Source organism: Colobus angolensis, unplaced genomic scaffold, assembly GCF_000951035.1.
Source record: "Colobus angolensis palliatus isolate OR3802 unplaced genomic scaffold, Cang.pa_1.0 Scaffold32, whole genome shotgun sequence".
Taxonomy (NCBI): Eukaryota; Metazoa; Chordata; class Mammalia; order Primates; family Cercopithecidae; genus Colobus; species Colobus angolensis.
Genome location: NW_012116488.1, coordinates 1720904 through 1736024, shown reverse-complemented (window position 1 = coordinate 1736024; position 15121 = coordinate 1720904). Strand labels below are relative to the sequence as shown.

The 15121-nt window shown below is 48.5% G+C and overlaps 1 protein-coding gene across 3 annotated transcripts in view; it reads right to left on the bottom strand.

Moving 5' to 3' along the window:
* Positions 1-6569: 6569 nt before the first annotated feature.
* The window catches only part of LOC105518424 (chromosome unknown open reading frame, human C14orf2), a 16969-nt gene continuing 8417 nt past the window's right edge, over positions 6570-15121 (bottom strand). Inside the window, exons 1-5 of one of the 3 annotated variants that reach the window (XM_011951411.1) lie at positions 14963-14992; positions 14433-14701; positions 9355-9478; positions 8281-8304; positions 6570-6979 (exon numbers count right to left, since the gene is read on the bottom strand). In XM_011951411.1, coding sequence (XP_011806801.1) covers positions 6951-6979; positions 8281-8304; positions 9355-9478 — 177 coding nt within the window. In that variant the 5' untranslated portion in view covers positions 14433-14701; positions 14963-14992 and the 3' untranslated portion in view covers positions 6570-6950. Of the gene's footprint in view, positions 6980-8280; positions 8305-9354; positions 9479-14432; positions 14702-14962; positions 15054-15121 lie in introns of those variants that run through there. The other 2 variants (XM_011951410.1, XM_011951412.1) reach the window with 2 other exon arrangements.

Genomic DNA, 15121 nt, shown 5'->3' with positions numbered 1-15121 from the left:
TTCATACAGTTTTAAAAAATTGCCACAATATATCAAACACTTAGTGAAACTGTCCCCAAAGACTGCGACTAATGGAAACACTTTTTTTTTTTTTTGAGACAGAGTCTTGCTCTGTCGCCTAGGCTGGAGTGCAGTGGCCTATCCCTGCTCACTGCAAGCTCTGCCTCCTGGGTTCACGCCATTCTCCTGCCTCAGCCTCCCGAGTAGCTGGGACTTCAGGCATCTGCCACCACGCCTGGCTAATTTTTTTGTATCTTTTAGTAGAGACAGAGTTTCACTGTGTTAGCCAGGATGGTCTCCATCTCCTGACCTCGTGATCCACCCTCCTCGGCCTTCCAAAGTGCTGGGATTACAGGCGTGAGCCACCGTGCCCGGCCTAGAAACACTTTTTACATGGCATAATAAAACCAGAACGATACTCTGTGTGCTTTTTACTTGAGGCTTACTATGATTTTTTAAATTTTAGTATTCTTCTTTTACCAGTCCTAATTTTCATCAGTTCTACAAACACTTGTAATATTCCAACTCCAACATCATGACCTAATTTACAGTTTTTACTGAGGTGGGAGCAGCATCATTTACTTCCTCTCCATGACCACTGTCCCGAGTCAGGGAATGCACTCCACAAAGTTCAGGAAGCGTGGCTAACCTCTGAGACCCCGACCCTCTTCCCCACGCCTTGCGCTGGGTGCCAGTGGCAGTGGTAGAAGCAGGGCTAGGGAGGCCAGCGCCAGCTGCTGCTTTCTCCTGGGGAGGGCGAGCTCCGTGGGAGCCTGCAGCCTCCTCACAGAGATGTCCCCAGAGTGCAGTGGTTAGGCTGGTGTTGGTGGGGTTTGGTGAACTGTCTTGGTTGCACGAACTGCTTGGGGTTATAGAAATGGCTAGTAGTGAATAACTCCCTCTCTGAAATACACTTTTTCCCACTTTGTGAAACCCACCTCCTCTGGATGCTGGAGCAAGGATGCCACATCAAACTCTGCCTGCTGCCTGCTCTAATTAGGTCGTGGAATCCCAAGGAGCTACCAGTGCAGTGAGTGTAGCTCAGGATGACATAATGTTACTCAGCAATGGGCCCAGTGTCTGACATGCATAGAAGCCAACACTATGGCACCAGCTTTTGACAGAAGAAAAAAGCTTTATTGTGAATGGACTGTAAGGAGATGGGAGGCAGCACTTAATTCTGCCTCCCTGAGCTGGGGGTGGGTCCAGCTTTTATGGCATTCCTAGCTGGTCCAGGTGACGCCAACGTAGCTGGCTGGCCAGGCTGCCGGTAAGGATGAGGAGGTTAAAGCGTTTCCCATGTGTATGCCTGGGCAATTCTGGCTCCGCGTCAGCTAAATAACTTAAACACCGGTTAATTGGCTAGAGCTGGTCCCTCGGTTACAATAATGCCAGGGTCGAGGTTTGCTCCCTGCAGCTCTGAGCTGCCTAAACCTTTGGCTCTCCTTTTGATGGCTTCTAAGACTCAAATACCAAATGCTCAAATTTGTTTTTTTAATTATTTGACTTTTTTTTTTTTTTTTTTGAGACGGGTTCTCTCTGTTGCACAGGCTGGAGTGCAGTGGCACAATCTCAGCTCACTGCAACCTCCACCTCCCAGGTTCAAGCAATTCTCCTGCCTCAGCCTCCCGAGTAGCAGGGACTACAGGCATGCGCCACCATGCGCGGCTACTTTTGTATTTTTAGTAGAGACAGGGTTTCACCATGTTGGCCAGGCTGGTCTTGAACTCTTGACCTCAGGTGATCTGCCCACTTTGGTCTCCCAAACTGCTGGGATTACAGGCATGAGCCACCCCGCCCGGCTGACTTTTGTCTTTAAAGTGACATGTCAATTCAAATTTTTCTCAGCCAAACAGTATTCATTTGATGTTGTATATTGGAAGTTTTTCAAATTGCAACACTTGGCCTTTTTATTGTAAAGTGGGATATATTTTTTCAAACATAAAGATGGATGTTGAACTGGGCGCGGTGGCTCATGCCTGTAATCCCAGCACTTTGGGAGGCCGAGATGGGCAGATCATGAGGTCCGGATATCAAGACCATCCTGGCTAACACGGTGAAACCTCGTCTCTACTAAAAATACAAGAAAAATTAGCCAGGCGTGGTGGCAGGTGCCTGTAGTCCCAGCTACTTGGGAGGCTGAGGCAGGAGAATGGCGTGAACCCAGGAAGTGGAGCTTGCAGTGAGCTGAGATCACGCCACTGCACTCCAGCCTGGGCGACAGAGGGAGACTCCGTCTCAAAAAAAAAAAAAAAAAAAAGTTTTTATAACAGTAAACAGTTCAGTCTGGAGTTGTAAACTTAGTTTAAAAAGTAAGGTTTTTTGTTTGTTTGTTGTTTGGGGCAAGGCCTCACTCTGCCACCCAGGCTGGAATGCACAACCCTAGCTCTCACTGCAGCCTTGGATACCCAGGCCCAAGCGATCCTCCCACCTCAGCCTCCTGAGCAGGTTGGATTACAGGCGTGAGCTGTCACGGCCAGCTAATGTTAAAATAATTTATTTGTAGAGACAGGGTTGCTCAGGCTGGTCTCAAACTCCTGGCCTCAAGCAATCCTCCTGCCTAGGCCTCCCAGAGTGCTGGAATTACAAGCATGAGCCATTGTGCCTGGTTTAAAAAATAAATTTTTGTTCCTAATTAAATGAGGGTTTTCTGACATTTTCCCTCTAGACTTAGGTGTTCATTAACTCTGGCCTATATTAAATCATTCTTTAAGAGGGAAACAAGTGAAAAAGCTGAGTCTTTCTTTATAGTAAGAGACATCAGGGGATACGGTTCTTGTGAAGAGTGGTGATGAGATGGCCACTGTCTGACAGAACCGCCTGCAAGTTTGCAGAGTCGTTATCTTCATTTCCCGGGGTTGCACAGTGCCAGCTTCTCAAACAGGTATTGTAATACTAACAAAGGCTTCTATCACATGGCTTTTTTTTTTCTTAAGTATCTTAAAAAACTTTTTATTGGGAAAAGTTAAAATGTATGCAGAGCGAATTCTGTAATGTACTTCTAGACGTCCATCCCCCACCCTCTACACATCACCAATCTCATCCCATCTAGAGACTCCATACCCCGATCTGTTTTGACTGGCTAGTATTTGCTGGTGTTATCTTCAAGTACATCCTAGGTATCACTTCACACCTACATACTTGTGCCTGCATTTCTTTTTTCTTTTTGAGATGGAGTCTCACTCTGTCGCCCAGGCTGGAGTGCAGTAGCACGATCTCAGCTTACTGCAACCTCTACTTCCTGGGTTCAAGTGATTCTCATGCCTCAGCCTCCCAAGTAGCTGGGATTACAGGTGTGTGCCACCACATCTGGCAAGTTTTTGTATTTTTAGTAGAGACAGGGTTTCACCATGTTGGCCAGGCTGGTCTTGAACCCCTGACCTCAGGAGATCCACTGCGCCCGGCCTCCACCTCCATTTCTAAAACCAAAGACATTTTCTTTAATAACTACAATACCACTATTGTGATGATCACCGAATAACAATTCAACATCACTTAACACCTAGCTCATGTTCAAATTTCCCTGTATGTACCAGAAATGCCTTATGGTGGCTGGTTTGTCTGAAGGGTGGAAGCAGGGTCCATGCTCAAAGCTGGCTGTTGAGCAGGTGCTGGGCTTGCTTGAAGGCCCATGTGAAACAAGGCCTGATGCTGGCACCCATCAGACAGTTCCTAACAGCACAGACGTCCAGGATTGTGTCTGCCAAGCACTGGTACTGTGTGTTTGCAGGTCTGTTCTCCAGACTCTGCATTCAACGAGTGAAGGGAATGTGTACTAACCACCACTGCATCCCCAGTGGTAACGCACGCCCAGCACAGGCGAAGGAGCTCTCTGAAACCATGCTGCAGTCCGAGTCTCGATTCTGAAGCGGGTCAGATTTTGAATCCTGGCCTACCAGTTAACCAGGTAGTTACCCTCTAGTACAAACTACTTATCCTGTCTGGGCCTCCATTTCTTCAGCTGTGAAATGGGGTGATAGTATGGGCTCACAGATTATTGTGCAGATGAAAATGAAGCAGACTACGGCCTGGCACCCTGGAACTCAGGATCTGTTAGCTCTACAGAGACACAACTCCCTTGAGGGTGGCAGGAAGCACACCCTCCAAAGCCTCTGGTTGGGGTGCGTGTACCCCTGGGATACAGTGACAATCAACAAGAAACACCGTGCCTTCTGCCAGAGGCTCATTTGAGGCTAACTTAGAGCACATTGTTTAAAATGACACCTTCAGCTGCCTGGGACCCACTCTCTCTCCTCCCAGCTTTTGGGGTTACTCTGTAGTGCACTTGGAAAAGCACTGCATTAAGTCAGAGCAGCATGAATGCGTAGGCTCTGGGACAAAAAGCCTCTGGGATTCCTTCCTGAACTGGCCCTGTCCACTCCCGTGGCTCTCTGTGCATACCTCTTACCCATTGGTACTGCCCTCCAAATGCTCCTTTAAACAGATCCTCCTGGCCGGGAGCTCCTCGCCCACGGGGAAGCCCAGGTGACATCCTCTGGCTCCACCTACAGGCTGCCTTCGGGACAAGACCTGGTTGTTACCAAAACCCTGAGGGATTCAGTGTGAGTGAGTTCTGGGATAGCAAATACAATTCTTTCTTGTTTTCTTTTTGAGACAGGGTCTCACTCTGTTGCCCATGCTGGAATGCGGTGGTGTGATCTCAGTTCACTGCAGTCTTGACCTCCTAAGTTCAAACAATCCTTAAGCATCAGCCTCCCCAGTAGCTGGGATTATAGGTGCACACCACTACGCCTGGCTAATTTTTGTATTTTTTGTAGAGATGGGGTTTTGCTATGTTGCCCAGGCTAATCTCAAACTCCTGGGTTCAAGCGATCTGCCCTCCTCAGCCTCCCAAAGTGCAGGCGTGAGCCACTGCGCCCAACCTACCCTGGTAATTTGCTGAAGGAGGCCTTAAGTGGTAAAGGGAGAAGAGAAATGGCCCAGCCCTTGTGGGGAAGCCCTCCTGGGTCAGACACACCAACCTCTGCTTCCAGGAGGGTGGGGGTGGGCAGCTCCCACCCGTCCTCACCTCCCTTTGGATGCGAGTTCAGGTTCTGGGGGTTCAAGTCCCAGCCCCAGTGCTTGCTAATTGTGACTTCTGTAGCGTGTTACTGCCTCCCAGGCTGTTTCCTGTTCTGACAGTCAGGGCCTGTACTGATGCCTCGCTAGGTTCTAAGGTGGACTAAATGCACTAAGAGGCGTGACACAGGGCTGGAGCCTGGTGCCAATGCAGTGGAATGTGAAGGCTGTGGTAGGGCAGGCCTGTGTTCTTTGTATCATTAGAAATTTTCCAACTGGGGTCCTGACATCCGCACATCCTGGATGCTTGTTAGACATACAAGTCCTTGGGCTCCTTCCTACAGCAGTGCAATCAGAAACACTGGGGCCCAGCTCGCTGTGTTATGGTCTTCCAGGTGATTCTAATACATTCTCAAGCCTGAGCAGCTGGGCAGATGGATAATTTTTTTTTTTTTTTGAGACGGAGTCTCGCTCTGTTGCCTGGGCTGGAGTGCAGTGGCCGGATCTCAGCTCACTGCAAGCTCCGCCTCCCGGGTTTACGCCATTCTCCTGCCTCAGCCTCCCGAGAAGCTGGGACTACAGGCGCCCGCCACCTCGCCTGGCTAGTTTTTTGTATTTTTTTTAGTAGAGACGGGGTTTCACCATGTTAGCCAGGATGGTCTCGATCTCCTGACCCCGTGATCCGCCCGTCTCGGCCTCCCAAAGTGCTGGGATTACAGGCTTGAGCCACCGCGCCCGGCCGCAGATGGATAATTTTAAAGGTAGGGCCTTTCTGTACCACAGCAGATTCATCTTCTGAAGGCAGAAGAGAACAAAATGTGTTCACAGGAAAAATGCGATTCCTGTGTCAGAACCAAACCCTCTGAATCTCACACGACCTGACGCAGACTTCCACCGATGCTGTGTGATGCTTTCCTGCAACCTTCTCACACAGCCCAACAACCCTGAGGCTGCTGGAGGAAGACATGACCAGTTTTAACCGAAAGAAACCGAGGCTCAGAGAGATCTCAGTCGTCTGTCGGACATCTACCACGGGCCAGAGCTAATGAGGCCAAATGCCAGAGACACATGAACACCAGGATGGTCTCAGGAGGACAGGACACCCAGGGTGCAGCTGCCGCCCCATTCCACAGCTGCTCCCCTCTCCTACCCACCTGCAGAGTGCCAGACTTCAAACTGGACTCACTTTGACCCCCATGCTTGCTGCTTTAGAATCTTTTTAGCACACAATTTAGGGATCTTGGGAACTGTCTCAGATGGAGACAAATATTATGCAGTATGCGTTTGATACTAGCCTAACTAGAATCAATTGGCTTTTTTTTTTCAGTTGGCTTATTATGTACTCTACCTTGTGATTATTTCCTGATTCAATTTTCTCCTACAGCTTATAATTTCAACTACTGTGTCATTGAATGCTACCTTATTTCTAAAGGATTTCATAGTTTAAATCTTTCTCTTATTTATCCTCATAATAACTGTAAGTTAGAACTTACATAATTAACATCTCCATTTTCCAAATAAGAAAACAGAGGCTCAGAAAGGTCACAAGGTAAGTATCAGGATCAAGTTTAATAAACATTTATTAAGCAGTAGAATCCAAGTGAGTGCCTGAATCCTGATCACCAACTCCTGTGACAACTGAGATAATTATTTCACAATGATGGGTGGCTCAGTGAGATTCTGATTGCATCTGCTGCATGACAAATGATCCATTCAGAGTATGTCCGACACACTGGAGGAGGCTGAGGGAGTAACACATTGAAAGCAGGACCAGGTAGCAGTGCATCTCACAGATCCATTTATTCATGCCGTGAAGTAAATGGTACTTATACAAGTGTAGAGGGACGTTCCACGCTCCCCATCTAATACGGCTTGCTTAAATTTACAGGCGGACTGACGTTTTCTTTCACATGTACTCCAAGTAAATCTGGTTAGTGATGACCAGGAGCAGGCGCCGAAGCTTTTGAAAGAGATGCATGTATAAATACAATTTAAGAAGGAAGGAACAAGTTGGATGTAATTTATTAAACAAGTATCAAAAAAAGTTGATCAACAGTCCAAAAATATAAACGACACCTTTCAATACTATTGAAAAGTAGGATTATTTCTATATGAAACACCCAGAGTGCTTAAGGGCCCACATAATGACAACAGACAGCAGTGGCCACCCACAGCGCAAAGAAGAGCGGGGCAGGGAAACACCTCTTCCTCAAACTCATGTAGCCAGTCCTGGGTTTGTGTAACATTCAAATGGCTACAGTTTCATTGTCACTGGGGCCTAAATTTATAAGGCACTTTCTTTCAAAATACATTAAAGGCCGGGTGCGGTGGCTCACGCCTATAATCCCAGCACTTTGGGAGGCCAAGGCGGGTGGATCACCTGAGGTCAGGAGTTCGAAACCAGTCTGGCCAACATGGTGAAACTCCATCTCTACTAAAAATACAAGAAATTAGCCTGGTGTTGTAGCTGTAATCCCATCTGTAATCCCAACTACTTGGGAGGCTGAGGCAGGAGAATTGAATATGGAAGGCGGAGGTTGCAGTGAGCCAAGATTGTGCCACTGCATTCCAGCCTGGGCAACATAGTGAAACTCTGTCTCAAAAAATGAAAACAAAAAGTAAAACAAAACCATTAAAAACACATCATTAGGGAGAGGCCGAGGCAGGTGGATCACAAGGTCAGGAGATCAAGACCATCCTGGCTACATGAAACCCTGACTCTACACAAAAAATTAGCCAGGAGTGGCGGCAAATGCCTGTAGTCTCAGCTACTCAGGAGGCTGAGGCAGGAGAATGGCGTGAACCCGGGAAGCAGAGCTTGCAGTGAGCCGAGATTGCGCCACTGCACTCCAGCCTGGGCAACAGAGCGAGACTCCGTCTCAAAAAAAAAAAAAAACAAAAAAAACCAACAAAAACAAACCAAAACCATTCAAACCACATCATTAGGGAACTTCTAGGACAGCTGCTCACACAGCTCACTTGCACTTCCCTATTGGTGATGCTATCGACTACCTCTAATTCATCCATTCCTCTATTACTCCTGGGAAGTTTTACTTGATCCACTTGACTATAAAAAGCAGAAATTCAGAATTCTCTTTTCCAGCAGGCACAGCAAACTTCAAGCTGTGAAGCATTTCGACTGCATCTTACATATGTACTGAACCATGTATCAATTTCAATTCACAACAATGATATGCCTTGTCCTGAAAAGACATGATGGTGTTTTCCATTCCCAACCATTTTTAGAAGCAAAAATCTTACCTTTCAAAGCCTTACTTCTTTTATCTAAAATAAAAGGAACGAAAAAAAATCAGTCATATCAATGCTTTATAAAAATGCCTTTGTCAAAATTAACATTTAGCTGAAGGCATTGTAGCTTAGGTAAAGCAATTCAGGAAGCGTTCAAAAAATATGTCTTATAGCCAAGAAATGGTAAAATTCCTATCAAATATGTTCTATGAACAGCTAACAGCTCTTTCAAATTTGCAGGGCTCCTTACCCTCTACAATGTCCTAAACTCTAGTCTCGCAGCATAAAGTTTTCTCTTTCCTCTTTGTAATCAACAGCTTAGTAACATGTGATTCCGCCACACTGCTCTGCTCTACTGAGAACCAAGTGGTTATTCCTCTCCTCCAAATTTTATTACCAACAAATTTCAAATATTCAGAACAGCTGAAAAGGTGCAACAAAATACCACATACCATGAAACCATACTTTAGACTTCATCTCTTAAAACGGATGTAACACCACTCTCACACCTAAGAAAACTCACAATTCTGCTATTAAAGTCTTGTTCAAAGTTCCCCAATTGGGCCAGGTGTTGTGGCTCATGCTTGTAATTCCAGCACTTTGTGAAGCCATGACTGGAGGACTGCTTGAGCCCAGCAGTTTGAGACCAGCCTGGGCAACATGGCAAAACCCTATCTCTACAAAAAAAAAAAAAAAGGTACAAAAACAGTTAGCCAGGTGGTGGTGGTATTGGGCATAGTGACAGGCACCTGTGGTCCTAGCTACCTGGGAGGCCAAGGTGGGAGAATCACCTGAGCCCAGGAGGTGGAGGCTGCAGTGAACCATGATTGTGCCATTGCGCCCTAGCCTGGGTGTCAGAGTGAGAGACGGTCTCCAAAAAAAATAAACAAACAAAAAAATTCCCCACTGTCCCCAAATGTCTTTTATAGCTGACATGTGCTCCCTGTATTTTTACGAAGGACTGCAGGTAGCTCTGATGTTCATACCTAGTTAAAACCCCACAGTTCCTTTACAACGTGAATTGTGATTCTTTTTGAAAATCATTTTCTTCCTGACCTCAAAAAAATCAAACATAAAGAAACGTACCAGCGGCCCGGATTTTATAAACGATGAAGCCCATCAGCCCCATTCCTATCCAAATCTCCTGGTAAACTTGGGTATAGTAGGGCTTCATGGGGATCCACACATTTTTAATAATACTTTGAAGCATCTGAAAATGAACACAGTGATTAAAAATTAGAATGATTATTGCTCTACACCTAACTGGTAAAAGATTTTAATTTGTTAAGTTCAACCCTATTTCCCATGACTGCTAGGGATCTCAGCTCACTACAAGCTCCGCCTCCCGGGTTTACGCCATTCTCCTGCCTCAGCCTCCCGAGTAGCTGGGACTACAGGCGCCCGCCACCTCGCCCGGCTAGTTTTTCGTATTTTTTTAGTAGAGACGGGGTTTCACAGTGTTAGCCAGGATGGTCTCGATCTCCTGACCTCGTGATCCGCCCGTCTCGGCCTCCCAAAGTGCTGGGATTACAGGCTTGAGCCACCGCGCCCGGCCTGTTTTTTTTTTTTTTTAGACGGAGTCTTGCTCTGTCGCCCGGGCTGGAGTGCAGTGGCCGGATCTCAGCTCACTACAAGCTCCGCCTCCCGGGTTCACGCCATTCTCCTGCCTCAGCCTCCCGAGTAGCTGGGACTACAGGCGCCCGCCACGTCGCCCGGCTAGTTTTTTGTATTTTTTAGTAGAGACGGGGTTTCACTGTGTTAGTCAGGATGGTCTCAATCTCCTGACCTTGTGATCCGCCCGCCTCGGCCTCCCAAAGTGCTGGGATTACAGGCTTGAGCCACCGCGCCCGGCCTGTATCTCCATCTTGAAGTCTATTGCTAAATACAAACCAGATGACATAAGCCAACGAGGTCACTTCATAAGAACTGCCAATTATGATAGAACTTATTTAATGAATAAAGGTAGTTACTTAATGAATTACTGAATTTGATTGGGAAAAGCCATTAAGTTCCGAGCTTACAGTTTGCTTGTATGTGCAGGTCTCAAAATAATGCTTTTTATTACTTTTACAATTTACTCTCTACTATAGAACCCAAATTAGATGCCCTCATTTTCATTTTAATATGCTTTTTAACATCTGGAGCAGTCTATTAAACTACAGTCAAATAGCTGTGAGGAATGACTAGATCTAAGCACTTCTCATTTCACTTGGAAACTGCTTTGGCTGGGTGTGGTGGCTCATGCCTGTAATCCCAGTGCTTTGGAAGGCCGGTGTGGGAGGGTCACTTGAATCCAGGAGCTTGAGACTAATTTGGGTAACATAGGGAGACCCAGTATCCACAAAACATAAAAAATTAACCAGGTGTGGTGGTGCTTACCTGGCTAATTTTTTATGTTAGTCGCAGCTATTGGGAGACTGAGGTGGGAAGACTGCTTGAGCTTGTGTGGTTGAAGATGCAGGCAGCTGTGATCACACCACTGCACTGCAGCCTGGGCGACAAAGTGAGACTCCGTCTCAAAAGAAAAAAAAAAAAAAAGAGCGAATGAACTGTGCGTTGGCTGTGACCTGTAATGCCGCCTCCGCCCCGCCCTCCCTGTGCCCACACCTGAGCCCCACTCACTGCTCCTTTCACATCACTACTCAGGCTCCACAGGATCCGACTGCTCGGCCGCGTTCTCCCCTTTCCCACACTTCGCAGCTCTGCCTGTCAGCTTGACAGCACTGAATCCTTCACAAGCCCAACCTAGTCAAAGGTCAATGGCGGCCCTCAAATCACCGAAACACTTGGCACATGTGCACTGAGCAGGTACTAGGTGCCAGACATTGTTTTAGGAGGTGAGAAACAATAAAGGGTCAGGATATCTGGGAGAGGAATCCTCGGCATCGGGAGAGACTCTGAGGTCAGAATGAACTTGGAGAGCTGGAAGGAATAGGGAGGCCACGGTGCCAGATTCAAATCCTGGCTGTCACTTCCTAGCTAACTTAAACCGCTTAAGTTTTCTCATCTGTAAAACAGGGATAAAAACAGGATCCACCTCAAGGGGTTGTTATGGAGAATAACATAGAGTAACTCTATGTCAAACGCTGAGTGTCTGGTACTGTGTATTAAATGCTTGTTACATAAAGTACCATGGCTGGACTATGGGAAGGAAGATGGGCCAGGTCATTTAAGGGCCTTGGAGGCTAGCATAGAGTTTAGCTTTTATTCTAAAACTGTTCTCTAAATTTAACAACTTTTTTTTTTTTTGCTTTAGGGTTTTTTTGTTTCCTGTGTTGACAATATCATGAAGAAAATTCAGTTTAGAATCTGGAACTGGCCTGGATGGGATTTGAGGGCAGCTGGTGGGGGCTGCGGAGCCCCTTGGATTCCTCCCCTACTGTGGGAGCTAAGCTACTGGACACAGGAGCACCACAGGGCACCGAACCAGGAACTAAGTTAGTGTCTTGAGTCAGGCAAGAATGGGGAGGCCAGGCCAGAGCCACTGCAGGGACTGCCCTGATGCGGTTAGTTCTGTTTCCATCCCTTTAACAGGAATTTGAAAGTGCTTTTCATACTTACTTCCTACACTGCTTTCCACTCCTATAAAATGGGTACTTGGGGAAAGCTGCCCAAGGTTCCGCGGCAGGTTAGCAGGACTGCACTCACACCAGATCTGTACGTCATGCTCCCGATGACGAGAACCTGCCTCCAACACCTGCTTTCCTGCTCTTCCCTATGAGAGGACTTATTTAGGCAAGGATGGTCGTGAAGGCTGGCCTGAGGTGTGACCTTGCAGGATGGGACTGTGTCCTTCTCCTGGAACACCTTGCAGATAGTCCGCCCGCAAATTTCCTGTCCTCAAACTGTACTTGAATGCTCTGACAGAGTGTGAGGTTCCAAGAAACCAACAGCCCTGCTTTGGGAATATGTCTGAGATGATCCAAACAAGACCCAGAGGTTTCTGGAAACCCCAGACTAGAAGAGTTCAGAGGCATGGTGTGAATCCCTCTCTCTCTGCAACGACTGGGAAGGAAGCATTCTACAGGACCAGTGGGTCTGGAAGCCTGGGAATCCTGGGCTCCAACACCAGCTCTCCCTGGTCAGCTCTCCACTTTGGGCAAGTCCTTTTAGCTGTTGTTTCAGAGGTTTCTTTTTCTGTGAAACATGGATACCTCCACCTGCCCTCACAGGGCTGTCAATGTAATTCAGAGAGGAAACCTAAAGGACCCAGCCTAGTGCCTGGTATGGAATAAAATTCCAGAGAATGGGCTGGGCACGGTGGCTCACACCTGTAATCCCAGCACTTTGGGAGGCCAAAACGGGTAGATCACTTAAGGTCAGGAGTTCGAGACCAGCCTGGCCAATATGGCGAAACCCTGTCTCTACTAAAAATACAAAAATTAGTGGTGGTGGGCACCTATAATCTCAGCTACTCGGGAGGCTGAGGCAGGAGAATCGCTTGAACCCGGGAGGTGGAGCTTGCAGTGAGCAGAGATTGCACCACTGCACTCCAGCCTGGGCAACAAGAGTGAGACTTCCCCCCACCCCAACAACAACAACAACAACAAAGAATTCAGTGAATGATCACAGCAGTAACAGAATTCATACAAATATCCAGCTGATGGCTATAATTAATACTAAGCCACTGGGATTCTAACAGAAGGAAGACTTAAAAAATGATGCCCTCATTTAGGCCAGTTAGGGGCTTCGGACAGAGCAAGGTCAGATGAGGGTCTAGAAGGAAAAGGGCAAAGTAAACTGGGAGGGTACAATGGCTACGGTAAGAAGGGACTAAAGAAACTGAGTCATCCTGACATTTTGCTTGGGGCCCAGGCACCCTGGTATGATCTCCTTACAAAATTACCCTTGGTCCCCAGTGAAACATGGGCCTGCTCTACAGTAGCTTGCAAATACCTTTCCCCCTCCTTTCCCCTTGACTTTAGTTGCCATATTTGCCTGGACAAGTGACATGTTCCCAATATATACTAAAACGAGGGCCCCTACTTTTTTTTTTGAGATGGCGTTTCACTCCGTGGTCAGGCTGGAGTGCAATGGCGCCATCTCAGCTCACTGCAACCTCCGCCTCCCAGGTGCAAGCGATTCTCCTGCCTCAGCCTCCCGAGTAGCTGGGACTACAGGCGCTCACCGCCACACCCAGCTAATTTTTGTATTTTTAGTAGAGATGGGATTTCACCATGTTGGCCAGAATGGTCTCCATCTCTTGACCTCGTGATCCGACCGCCTCGGCCTCCCAAAGGGCTGGGATTACAGGCGTGAACCGCCGTGCACAGCCGGCCCCTGCTTGCTTTCTTTCCTTTTTTTTTTTTTTTGAGACAGAGTCTCGCTCTGTCACCCAGGCTGGAGTGCAGTGGCGCGATCTCGGCTCACTGCAACCTCCGCCTCCCGGGTTCAAGCGATTCTCCTGCCTCAGCCTCCTGAGTAGCTGGGACTACAGGCGCCCGCCACCTCGCCCGGCTAGTTTTTTGTATTTTTAGTAGAGACGGGGGTTCACCGTATGGTCTTGACCTCGTGATCCGACCAGGACCAGGCCCAGGCTAATTTTTGTATTTTTAGTAGAGATGGGATTTCACCATGTTGGCCAGAATGGTCTCCATCTCTTGACCTCATGATCCGACCGCCTCGGCCTCCCAAAGGGCTGGGATTACAGGCGTGAACCGCCGTGCACAGCCGGCCCCTGCTTGCTTTCTTTCCTTTTTTTTTTTTTTTGAGACAGAGTCTCGCTCTGTCACCCAGGCTGGAGTGCAGCGGCGTGATCTTGGCTCACTGCAACCTCCGCCTCCTGGGTTCAAGCGATTCTCCTGCCTCAGCCTCCTGAGTAGCTGGGACTACAGGAGCCAGCCACCAGGCCCGGCTAATTTTTGTATTTTTAGTAGAGACGAGGTTTCACCGTGTTAGCCAGAATGGTCTCCATCTCTTGACCTCGTGATCCGCCCGCCTCGGCCTCCCAAAGGGCCGGGATTACAGGGGTGAGCCGCCGTGCCTGGCCGGCCCCTACTTTGTCGAGTCCATTCTGCCCAGGAACATTTCCTCGCTGTGCGTGTGTCAGTTTTGCAGCACCAGACCTTTTAAAAATCCATCTTATTCATAGGTCAAACGTGTGTCTACTGTATCCACGTAAGTCTGCAAAGTTTTGGCACATTACGTTAAGGGCAAGCTATTACCGGACACTGGAAATGGGAGATGTCTGACCCGCGAGTTCCGTACAATTTCAATCACCACCACACGATCTCTACGGTAGTTTCCCTGTTGCCTCACCCAAGCTGTCACGTACAGCCTAACGTGGAGGACAAGCGTGGTGCAAGGAGCCCTGAGTTACAAAGGAGAGAAGGGACTGGATGCGGAGTCAGAGCGCCTGGCTTCGACTCTGGCTTCTCTAACTGCGTAGCCTCCGGGTTAGGCGGCTGAACCTCTCAAGGCCAGGGGACGCTCCCTGTCAAAAGCGTGGGAGAATACAGGCGCGCTGGGCGCGTTAACGCCAAGAAGGGAAACGCGGCGCAGGCCTAGGCGATGCTTCCCTCTGGCAACCGACCCTGGCCTGTCTCCCTTTAGAGAAGGGGAGGCCGGGCGGAAAACCAGGCGTGTGCCGGCGGAGGGGTGGGACCCCAAAGTCAGCTGGGGCCAAGGCGGCTTCTCGCCCTCCCGCCCCCGCCATCTCGCACCTCGGGGGCCAGGTCTAGGTCCCCGCACTCACCTTGGCGCAGGACAGACGTCTCAGAGAGCACCACAAACCTGCAGCCAACTCAGAAAGGTCACCGAGCGCGCACGCGCGCGCAGGGGCTGCCGGGAAGGCGGAAGCACCAGCTACGCCGCAACGCCACAGTGCCTCCCCAGCGGCGCCTGCGCACCACAG